This window comes from Otolemur garnettii, unplaced genomic scaffold (assembly GCF_000181295.1).
Source record: "Otolemur garnettii isolate 467f Iridium unplaced genomic scaffold, OtoGar3 scaffold00030, whole genome shotgun sequence".
NCBI lineage: Eukaryota > Metazoa > Chordata > Mammalia > Primates > Galagidae > Otolemur > Otolemur garnettii.
Genome location: NW_003852425.1, coordinates 18,120,826 through 18,132,088, shown reverse-complemented (window position 1 = coordinate 18,132,088; position 11,263 = coordinate 18,120,826). Strand labels below are relative to the sequence as shown.

Here is an 11,263-nt window from a genome sequence, read left to right as displayed (position 1 = left end):
CGGAGCTGCTGCTGCTGCTGCTGCTAAGCCTCGGGCTGCTCCACGCAGGTACGACGCGCGGGCCCGCCCCGGCCGGGCTTTGTTCCCGGACAGTCCCGGCCCCGAGGGTGCAGCCGGGGGGAGGGCGGCGGAGAGGGCCGAGGAGGCCTGGACACGCATCGCGGGCGGCAGCGCACCCGCCGGCGATGGCGCCTGGGCGCGGGGAGGGCCCTCTGTGCCCCCCGCACACACACACACTTCCCGCACGCTCGCTCCGCACGCGCGCGCGCACTCAGCCTCTGGCTCCCACCGCTGGTCAGCCCCCCTCCAGCAGCCGCTCATCCGGGAGTCAGGCGGGGGAGCCGAGCCTTGTTCCCGGCCCTGTGCCCTCTGCGAGGCCGGGCGGAAAGCGGAGGGACCGCGCCCGACGCGGTTTTCACCAGAGTTTGAAGACCTGGGAGCCAATCTCGAAGTCATGAAAACGTTTTTGATCAGGGATTTTTTTCGTTTTTGCGAAATCTGCTCTTAATTTAGTGTTGAGTCCCTGGAATAACTCGTGCTCTAAGACCCGCTGCGTGTTTTGGCTCAGTGAGGCCAACAGCTGCTGCGCCCGGGCCGCGCTTGCAGGGGGCGTCCTGCCCTGGGCCTGCAGGTGGCCTCCTGGCTGGGAGACCTGCTTTTCTTGAAGAAATTGTGTCATCAGAACCCTGGGTACTCTTCACCACTTTTAGGTGGTGGCCTAGACAAAGACTTTTTTTTTTAATGCCGGAATTGAAAGGGGAATTATTTTTTAGTTTGAGAACAACCATAGCATTAGTTAAATTTCTTGTCTTCGAGGCCTTTTTGTCCTTATTTTGCATGACAGCGGTCAAGCAGGACATTGTGATCTGAGGATGCTGAACTTTAATGCCACCAGACTGTGCGGAGTGGTTTTGTTTGTTAAATTTACCGGCCACGCTGAACACCAGGGAGGCCTTTCAAGTAATGTGGGGAAATGTGGCATTTTGACTTAATTTACCTTGTAACTATAACTTTGCATTGTGATGCAACAGCTGCATTTTAACACTGTCACTGGGGGAAGCAGACTAGAAATCTCAGTACAAGTGCAATAGAAAGTTTTTCAATGATAACAGCTTTAAATCAGTAACGTTAGAACCTTAGGAAAATGTCAGTGTGCTTGCAGTTATATAGAAATTTTTTGTTAGTCTTAAAAGTCTTCAGGACTGTTTTGTGTGAAAAAGTGTGTCCATGCACTAAAGTGTGTGTTTCATGAAATCAAAGTGTCTGGTGGGCTATGTAGGGTCTTGTTCCCAGAACTGCCGTAGACCCAGTCCGGTGACAGGATTGGAATGTGGGCCTTAAAGATTTCTTTATGGGCCTCTGAAAGGTGTAAGACCCTGTCTCAAAGGTTGAGAGAATGGAGGTGCCTCAGTCTAGGAAGTTCAGGAAGCTGAACGTGATGAAGCTCCTCTCTCGTCCCAACCTGCCCTCGCTGAAGTCCCCAGCTAGGTTCAGCCCACCCCCATGCTGCTGCACGGTCTCTGCCAACAACTTGTTGGTGTGGATCATTTGTTAATCTGGTTGTAGGAGAAAGGCTCCTTTGAGAGGTCTCCAGGCTGTGTACTGGGAGCCTCACAGCAGGGAGCCTGGCAGGTGCTCTCTGCAGATGGCCCCCCCTGTGTTTTCTGTCTGGACCCATATTTTTGGCCTCAGCACCCCTTAGAGCTCTGCATTCCACTAATTCAGCCTCAGCACATCTCGTGTTTTTTATTACTAAGTGGTGATTGTACTATACATTCACACATGCGTTACCAGCATTAAGGGAATTGTCTTGAATGGTGCGGCCTTTATGTCTGATCCATTAAAAAATGAAAGGAAAGCTCTAGACTCTGTAACCTTTAACCATTTTCAATGACTGGCATGAAAATATTGTCACACCATTCCCTGATGATCTGGTCTAAAAACAGAGACATTGCTAATTGTAGAGTTTTAAATTCTACTCTTGGGAAATGAAGAGTGCTGTCAGTTGGGTTTGTGTTGCAAGGCAGCCCTGAGTGGAGGTCTGGCGGGCAGGGGCTTAGGCATGTGCTTCCTGGCCTTCCTGGATGCGCCCTGAAGATTATTTCCCCTCTACGTTGTCTTGGCATCTTGACAGGAGGTTTACTTTACCGCCTGTAACAGGCAAAGTGTGCGTTACCATTATAAATTCATGAAGCCTGGCTATTTCTGGGTGTATGCTACAAATTAGTCATTATGCGGGAGCCTGCTATGGGGCTGTAAAACGCTGACCCAAACATGCTTTTCTCTCTCCTTAGCCCTCCTCCCTCCCTTCTCTATGGCGAAAGGCGGTTAGAAACCTCGTCCAAAGCAGAGGAACCCAAGGAGTTCTGCTTTTTGTGTAAATTCTCAAAGTAATCAGTGCCTGCCTAGTCTGACAAAGGGAAAGGCTGGGGGGGGGGGGAGGAAGTGCAGAAAGGGGCAGAGAATCTACACTTTACTTCCCTTCTAAACAGTTCCATCTGCATTTCCATATTGTTCTTACTTTCGTTAGTTTATGAGTATTTGAAATAATTATAAATAAACGTATACTCAGATAGATTTTATAGACCATAAAAAGAACAAGTAGCCACTGCAGGTTAGTGGGAGGCTCTGGGCTGTGGCTCATCTGTAGTCTAAGGTAGCTGCTTCTGGCCCTCACTTTATTTCTTTGCTTTCTGCTTGCCGTGAATCTGGCTTGAAAAGAAAAATAATATAAGAGTTACTTGTCTTTTTTTCCAGCCATCAGATATTGTTGTAAGGGAAAAGGCACCAACCCTGGCTTAATACTAGCTGTGAAGGCTCCCCTGGGGCGTTGCCTTGATTTTTCCCATCTGTAAAATGGTCTTAATACCTTTTAGAGTCCTGGTTGGTTAATCTCTGTTTTGCTTTGGTTGTTATGTTTTTAGTAAAAATAGCTGAAAATGACTTGCACTGCTTTGGATAGAGGAATTCTTTAAATATCAGAGCTGCTTTCATCAGATTTGGCCTGAGCAAACCAAAGTAGATTGAGCACATGAAGATGTGTTTGTGATTTTTTATTTTTTAAGAGACAGAGTCTCACTTTGTTGCCCTCCATAGAGTGTTGTGGCGTCACAGATCACAGCAACCTCCAGCTCTTGGGCTTAGGCGATTCTCTTGCCTCAGACTTCCAAGTAGCTGGGACTTCAGGCGCCCACCAGAATGCCCGGCTATTTTGTTTTTGGTTGCAGTTTGGCTGGGGCCAGGCTCAATCCTGCCACCCTCAGTATATGGGGCCAGCAGCCCACTCACTGTGCCACAGGTGCCGCCCGTGTTTGTGATTTTTTTAAAGTGATTTGGTGATTGTTGTAAATCCATAGCTCCAAAATATTAAAATAAGTTAATCTGCTCTCTTGGTTTAAAGTGAATACCAAGCCTAGACTATAATATTTCCTTCTTTGATGTTTGAAATTTAAAAATGGTGACAGTCCTCAGAGGTCATCTGCTCCCATCCTTTTCTCCTGAGTAAACCCAGAAATAGAGATTATAGACCACTTCATTCAGATTTAGAAGACTTTTACTACTGAACATATTAATATAGTTTTCTAAGGTCAATTTTAAGTTTTTGTCAATGAAGTGCTCAATTTTAATGTTATCCTTAAGTTTATTGTATCTCCATCTTTAACTAATATATATTCACTAATAATCTATTGCATTGAATTTTTCCCTTTATCTTGTACATAAGGTATCTTATGCCAGGAGAGGATCACAAAGTTTATCTTAAAACAAATTCATTTCTCAGATGAGAAGCCTGACAGGTGAAGAGATGAAGAGGCTTCTTCGTAGCTTAAAGACCTATGAAAAATTTCAAGTGGCACAAATAAGTGTCCCAGTTCTTTGATGCAGAGTCTGAGGTTGATGATAAAAGTAACAGGTCTGTCATTTCCTCTTTGTGGAACAGGATATCAAACTGATAGAGCAGTGGCTGACTTACTGTTAACAGTTCTTGTTTGTGTTTTTTGTGCTTTAAGAGGTTTTATAAGGTTTTTTTGGAGAAGCTGGGGGCAAAACATCATTTGGAAATTGAGTTTTTTCAAATATAGGGCAGTCATGCTTGAATTTTCATACTTCATTGTGGCATTGTTAAATCATTACGTTTGTGTGAATTGTCGCTTTTAGGAGAAAAGTAGTTATGTGTATTCTTAGAATCCTGTGCTTCATAGTTCTCTGGTTCTTTTTCTAAAAAAAAAAACAAATCCATGACTGGGACCATCTGTCTCAGCAGCAAACTCTCAAGGTCGTGGCCTGGCCTCTCAGTTACGTCTCACCCGTGCTCTGCTACCCAGTATAACAGAGATGAATGTTAAGGGAAAGATGTAGCCTGGTCAAATGAATCACTTTATATTTTTAAAAAGGACATTTACATTTCATAGAAACTAGGAAATTGTGTCACTTACAATTTGTTGGCAAAAATGCCTCAAGAAAAGTAGAATGAGTTAGTACTTGGATTTTTTTTTTTAATTTCTTACCTGGTAGCTATACAAGTAAGTTAGGTGAAGGTGTTTTAACTAATCATACTATAATTTGGGATTTTACCCCTTCCTAAGGTGTGGAGACTAATCATGGTTTTGCTTTTACAATGCTTTCGGCAGCAAATTACTCATGCAGTTTTCAAAATCAAAACAAACTTCATGTCTTTGGCTGGAGTAGAAGAATCTTTCTCAAAAATCTGTGACTAATTGGCTACATTGATAAAATTTTTTTTTATGATTCCCTTGCCATTTCAACTTCAAGCACTGGACTGACAGCAGGCTCGTGCCCAGTGCCTGTGCGTTCAAGTTTTACCTTCGCTCACTGTGTGCAGACTTCTTCCCAGTGCTTAATTTGAGAGCTGGGGAGCACAGGGCAGCCCTATTTCTGAACGTTTCTTAAAATAGGAGTCTAGAATGTAGAACAAATAGTTCCCAGGGGAGAATGTCATTTCCACACGTAGCTCTGGGTATTTTGAAGCATTTTCAAATGTTTGGTCTTACCACCCTTCCCACAGGTGACTGCCAACAGCCGACCCAGTGCCGAATTCAGAAATGCACCACCGACTTCGTGTCCCTGACCTCACACCTGAACTCTGCCACTGAGGGCTTTGACTCTGAGTTTTGCAAGGCCCTACGAGCCTATGCTGGCTGCACCCAACGAACTTCGAAAGCCTGCCGCGGGAACCTAGTGTACCACTCGGCTGTGCTGGGCATCAGTGACCTCATGAGCCAGAGGAATTGTTCCAAGGACGGACCCACATCTTCTACAAACCCTGAAGTGACCCATGATCCTTGTAACTATCACAGCCTGGCAGGCATCAGAGAACACAGGGGAGGGGACCAGGATCCTCCCAACTACCTTTTTTGTGGCTTGTTTGGAGACCCTCACCTTAGGACTTTCAAGGATCACTTCCAGACGTGCAAAGTGGAAGGGGCCTGGCCCCTCATAGATAATAATTATCTTTCGGTGCAAGTGACAAACGTGCCTGTGGTCCCCGGATCCAGTGCTACTGCCACAAATAAGGCAAGTACCCGACGCTTTCCTCTCCCTGCTCACAACTCCTGGGTGTTTGACTCTTCAGATAACTTTTGAATTATGTATAAGAGGCTTACAAGTAACTTTTTTGTCTTCTTGGAAAGCAATTAACCAAGATCTTAATGGGTTAAATAAAAATTATTTAGTAAGGAATTTCTCTCTGGAATGTAAAATGTGGCTCTCAATTTAAATAGGCAGTGATATAAAGAATAAAAAGCAAACAGTGAAATTGAGTTCTCCAGGGAAAAGGCAGGCCTGTTCCAGTGGGAAATGTGTTTTTTTCAGTGATCTCTTCTGTGAGTGCAGATGTCTGACTCTTCTTGAAGAAATCTAGGTTCAGATTTATCAGATAACAGAAGTGGGTGTTCTGAGTGAAGAAGGGGTGAAGCCTGAGGCAGAGTGACCCTTCAGGAGACGTTTCACTGGTGACTTGGAAGCTATGGTTAAGTATTATTAGGCAGTTATCCAGCTTCCCGCTGTGAGCCCTCAGGGGTGGTCTAGTTGCCAGCCTCTTGGTGACCAGGAGCTTGGGAATTGCGGACTGCAGGCTATGATGTGTAACTCCCCTGCAGTCTCAAGGTCTCAGTTGAAGGCAGAGCTAAGCTGAGGGAACAGCTGATGAATTCAGCCATGTCCGGCTGCCAATGTCTGTGGTCCGTATGTGTTTGTTCCAAGAGATCTTTGTGTGCAGAGAGGTTTGATGCCAGATCTAGGGTGCCAGTGTCTAGTGCGAGTAGGCAGGAAGGAGCCGCAAGCTGGGTTTCTGGTGCCAGGCAGGGCGATTCAGTCATTAGTAAATAAAATTGAAAGGGTTTTCCACTAAAATGGTGTCCCAGGTAACTGCCCTCTTCCCCAACTGCAAAACCACACAAAGACCATCTCATCTTGTTTAATTTCCTATATTTACTTTATCTGTTCATAAGTTGATTTAATGCCTGTGCCCTCGCCCTTGCTCTAAACATGTTTGGCATATTTGTCTAATGAATTTAAGTTATTTTACTTGTCATTTTATGGAGAGAATTTTACAATACCTCAGGAGATACTGGAGATACACAGGGTGTCACAAATCTAAGATCAGCAGTCATTGCTCTGAACAAAGAAGACTGTTACCCTGGTCCAGACACCTCAGGGGACCCCATAACATACAGTCCTCAGGAAAAGCTGAAGCTGGTCTTGAGCCCCACAAAATTCTCCATCTCAAAACCATTCTCACCCTGGATTTATACTTAAGCAAATTGTTTATTTTCTCTCTCTCTCTCAGAATATGTCTCTGCAACAAGTTTAGTTAAATAAGTATGAAATTATAAGAAAAATCATAGCCAAAAATTCATCATGACTGCAGAGTCATGAACCTGAGAGTAGTCTTTGGGTGACTGAGAATTCAGGAAGACGGTCCACTGAGAGGAAGAAAAAGTCATCCTCAGTCGTCCATGTCATTCTCACTTGGAGAAGAAACTTGTAATATAGACTGCAAAGGTTAAGAGACCAGTTTATGGGGAAATAGTGGTTCTGTTCACAAGCCCAGAGTTCTTCATACCTTCTGGAAATCACATGTCACTTTTGTTACTAAACCTTTCAAATTCCATGCATTTTATTGATTATAGAGAAAATATTTGGGAGCTAACAAGTAACATGAGTACTGATCTTATGTAAATAGAACGATTCATACTGAAGTACTTAAGATCATTTTATTTCAGTTATTGAATCTTTTGTAATTTTTAGCAAATAAAAAGGACAACTTTATTCACTTTCTCGGTTTGGTAAGCAGTACAGATTTCCCTAGTCAAAAAAAACAAGACAGGGAGAGTAGCTGCTGACACAGATTCAGGTGGACAGCTGGGATTCCTAGTCTGCAGCTGCTCACTGAGAAGTACTTCCCGGAGTCTGCAGCTGCTCACTGGGAAGTACTTCCCGGAGTCTGGTGACCATGCTGTTCAGCCTTCACTACCACTAGTGGTTGGCTTTTTAATTTTTGTTTTTCGCTCTTTTCGTAACTCTTTCTAAGCTCCCATAAGCATCTGGAAGGTTGGTCTTGAAGACTCATATTAACTGTAAAGACCTCAGGCAGAAAATGGTGGTAATAAAAAAATAGGAGGCACAAAATACAGAATAAGTTCTAAGCAAGCTCTGAAATGTCCCCTTGATGCCTTTTGATGCTTTCTTTTGAGAATGTTTTCATCAGAGTCCCAGCATCAGGGAGAGCGTAAGCACACCCGTGACCAGTTACTGGTGGCTGTGCATCGCAGACACTGAGCCATCCTTGTCTTCAAGCATCTTAATGCCCCGTGTGGTCTCTGTCACTGGATCTAGACACTGGCGCTGTCGCTGGCTGGCTGGCTGGAAGCTGTGACACTGAAGTCCCTGTGTTTCCACACCCATCGATCCCACTGTAGTTACCGCTGCCCTGCAGCACGCAACCCAGCAAGTTGCTCAGGGAGGTTACTGAGATGGCTGCTCAGCCCTGGGAGCCTGGCTTGCTAAATAAGCGTCTTCAAGCCTAAGCTTGTGAGCTCTGCCTGCCCAAAGGTACCCTTCCTCTCCCTCAACACAGAAAAACAAAATGGGGAAAAGCTACATGCAGCAAAAGAAAATGAAGTCATCTGTGCTCGAGGGGCCATCTGTTAGCTGAGCCTTCCTTCTCCCCACCTGGCCAGCAGCCTCGGGGCAGGTAGGCTGCACTGCTGTGTGTTGGGGACCCCCTCCAGTCTGCACTGTTGGGTGTTGGGCCCCCCCTCCAGGCTGCGCTGCTGGGTGTTAGGGCCCCCTCTCGAGACTGCACTGCTGTGTGTTGGGGACCCCCTCCAGTCTGCGCTGTTGGGCCCCCCTCTACAGGCTGCACTGCTGAGTGTTGGGGCCCCCTCTCCAGGCTGCGCTGCTGGGTGTTGGGGCCCCCTCTCCAGGCTGCACTGCTGGGTGTTGGGGACCCCCTCCAGTCTGTGCTGTAGGATATTGGGCTCTGCCCCCCAGGCTGTGGCTCTCTTCCTGCACAGCCCTTCTCCCCAGCCTGGGAAACATGGGGCCCATTCCCGGGGGGCCTTGTGCACACAGGGGTGCCTTCTCTGGCCTCTGTGCCTGGCTTTGCCCTTGCCAGCCTGCTGCGCTCTGACTCTGGAGGAGTCTGTGGCAGCTGGCCACCTTGCCAGGTGGGTGTTCCTAAAGGGGAAGCAGGGCTGGTTTTTCTTCTCTCCCCCTGCCCAGGGGCTGCAGAGCCGTCTGGCACACCCACACACAGTGGCTGAGGCCCCCAACAGCCCTAGGCCTTCTCTCCCACCTTGGGCTGGCAGAGATGTCTGTAGGCGTGAGGGGAGAGAGGGGTAGGAGGGATGGGCTCAGAGAGGGCAGAGTTAGCTGGAAGAAAGGCAGTTTCTGTTCTGTTATGGAGGGACCGCACAGTACAGGCTGTTGAGGACACACATCCCTAGCTCTCTTGCACCTCAGCCCTCAGGAGAGGTAGAAGCAGCCACCTGTGAGGGTGGGTGGCTTCTTGTACTCTGACCTGACCTCCCAGTTTCAGCTCTTGCCTAGTTCATTGTGTGTCTGTTAAAGTGGGCCCAGTAAGGCTCTGAGTAAGCCATGATCATGACAGAGAATCAGGGAGTCAATTCTGTACTTTATGAAGGAAATACATTTACAGAAATGTTTTCCTAGGCCCAGCATAGTGGCTCATGCCTGTTCATCCCAGCTTGAGCTCAGACCAGCCTGAGCAACAATGAGACCCCATTTCTACTAAAAATAGAAAAACTAGCCTAGGTGTTATGGTGCCTAGAGTCCCAGCTGCTAGGGAGGCTAAGGCAAGAGAATCGCTTGCCTAGGTATTAAAGGTGGCTGTGAGCTGTGATGTTCTAGCACTCTACCAGCCTCTATCTCAACAAAATAATGTATTCCCAGTACTGTATATTAGAATTGCCAGTATCCCAAGTGCATTTAAAATTATTTTTTTTCCTTCAAAAATTTCAAACATTTAAAGGCCAGGCATGGTAGCTCACCCCTGTAATCCCAGCACTCTACTGGGAGGCCAAGGCAGGTAGATTGCCTGAACTCAGGAGTCCGAGACCAGCTTGAGCCAGAGCAAGACCCCATCTCTACTAAACATAGAAAAACCTGAGGCAAGAGAATGTTTTAACCTTAGGAGTTTGAGGTTGCTGTGAGCTAAGATGATACCATGGCACTCCACCCAGGGTGACAAGGAGATACTGTCTCAAAAAAAAGTTTCAGAACTTAATTTATTATTAGATTGTATCCAAGCAATGATGATTTTTAGCAGTGCATATATAATAATACAGAGAGAATGTTTCTAGCGATACTGCTTTACAGATAATTTGGTTCCTTTGCTTTATTTTTCCCTTTTCTTTTACTCAGACTCTTTTTCACCACTATTCTTTTCTTATCCTTCAACCTCAATAAGACAAAAGTTAAAACAGGGTAAGGACAGCTCGTCCTGCTTCAGACGCCGAGCTGTGCGCTTCCCAGCGCTCTGTGAGAAGGCAGCTCGTAGGGTCGTTTGTCTCTGGGTAGAGGCTGCGTTCTTTGTGCACAGCCAAACCAGATGGTTTGTGGAGTGGACAGGCTGGGCTGCCTGCCCTGGGCCACGAGCTCCTGGGGACCTGCATGCAGCACCCAGAGCCCCAGAGCAGAGTAGGAAGCCCTGCCCACCAGGTCTGTGTAAATATTTTAAATCATCCTTCACAAGCCCCCAGCATGAGGGGGCTCCCCTCTGCTTCATGATGCCACGCAGTTTGTGTTTATTCCACAGCAGCACGTGGCATGGAAACCAGTGTTCCGGGTCGTTCTCTGCTGGGTACAAAGTCAGAGGCAAATGAGCCCACATTGCAAAGGCTTTACTGGCATTTCACGTGTGTCTCTGCAGCAAGGTTTGGGACTCTGTCCTCTCTTGACCCTGGGCTTTGTACATTTATTGTAGCCAAACTTTTGCAGCCAATTATGATTTTGGTATCTTCACCAAGACCGCGTGAGTTACACAGCCAGAACCGCTCCTATTTTTTAGGACTCCGGAAGAGGCCCCTTCCACAGGCAGGACCGTGTCTTACACACAGTATTGGAGACACCGGCATTTTCTTTAAAGACCACAAACTGTCTTGCAGATCCATTATAATTAATCCTTAATTGTTATGATTGTATATGGTAATTCTTGCCACCTCTTAGAGATTTGCTCCTTACCATGATCTTTCTTGATTTACAGAGATGCTAAAAAGTTGTAAGACTGGTTGAGGCATATTGGGAACAGATGGAAAAGGAATCTGCAATTATAGCTCCCTGCCAGCAGTTTTTTCTGTGATAAAATGTGTGATTAATCTGGTTCTCTATTTAAATCATCCAATATTAAAGGGCCCACTATGTGGGGGAGATGGTGGAGATGAGTGCAGCCTCTCCCTCACTCTAAAATTTTCAGCAGTCTGTGTTAATTATGGGGTTTATGTACATAGTATAATCCAGGGGTCCTCAAACTTTTTAAAGAAGGAGCCAGTTCACTGTCCCTCAGACCGTTGGAGGGCCAGATATTCTTATTCTCCCTGAGTTTATCATAGAAACAGTATGGAAACACTGAAGGACAGCTCCTAGAATCTCAGAGGGACCGTGATCCTGGTGACAGCTGCTGTCTGCATGCTCCCGGCCCTGCCTGCTCCTCTTGGTCGGGTGGTGAGGTCTCCTGAGCTCCCGGCCCTGCCTGCTCCTCTTGGTCGGGTGGTGAGGTCTCCTG

At 46.5% G+C, this 11,263-nt stretch overlaps 1 protein-coding gene across 1 annotated transcript in view; it reads left to right on the top strand.

Moving 5' to 3' along the window:
- Positions 1-2: 2 nt before the first annotated feature.
- Positions 3-11,263, top strand: part of RGMB (repulsive guidance molecule family member b) — a gene marked incomplete at its 5' end in the record, with an annotated part of 21,725 nt that continues 10,464 nt past the window's right edge. The window contains 2 exons of the mRNA XM_023512702.1: positions 3-48; positions 5,024-5,532. Coding sequence (XP_023368470.1) covers positions 3-48; positions 5,024-5,532 — 555 coding nt within the window. The remainder of the gene's footprint in view (positions 49-5,023; positions 5,533-11,263) is intronic.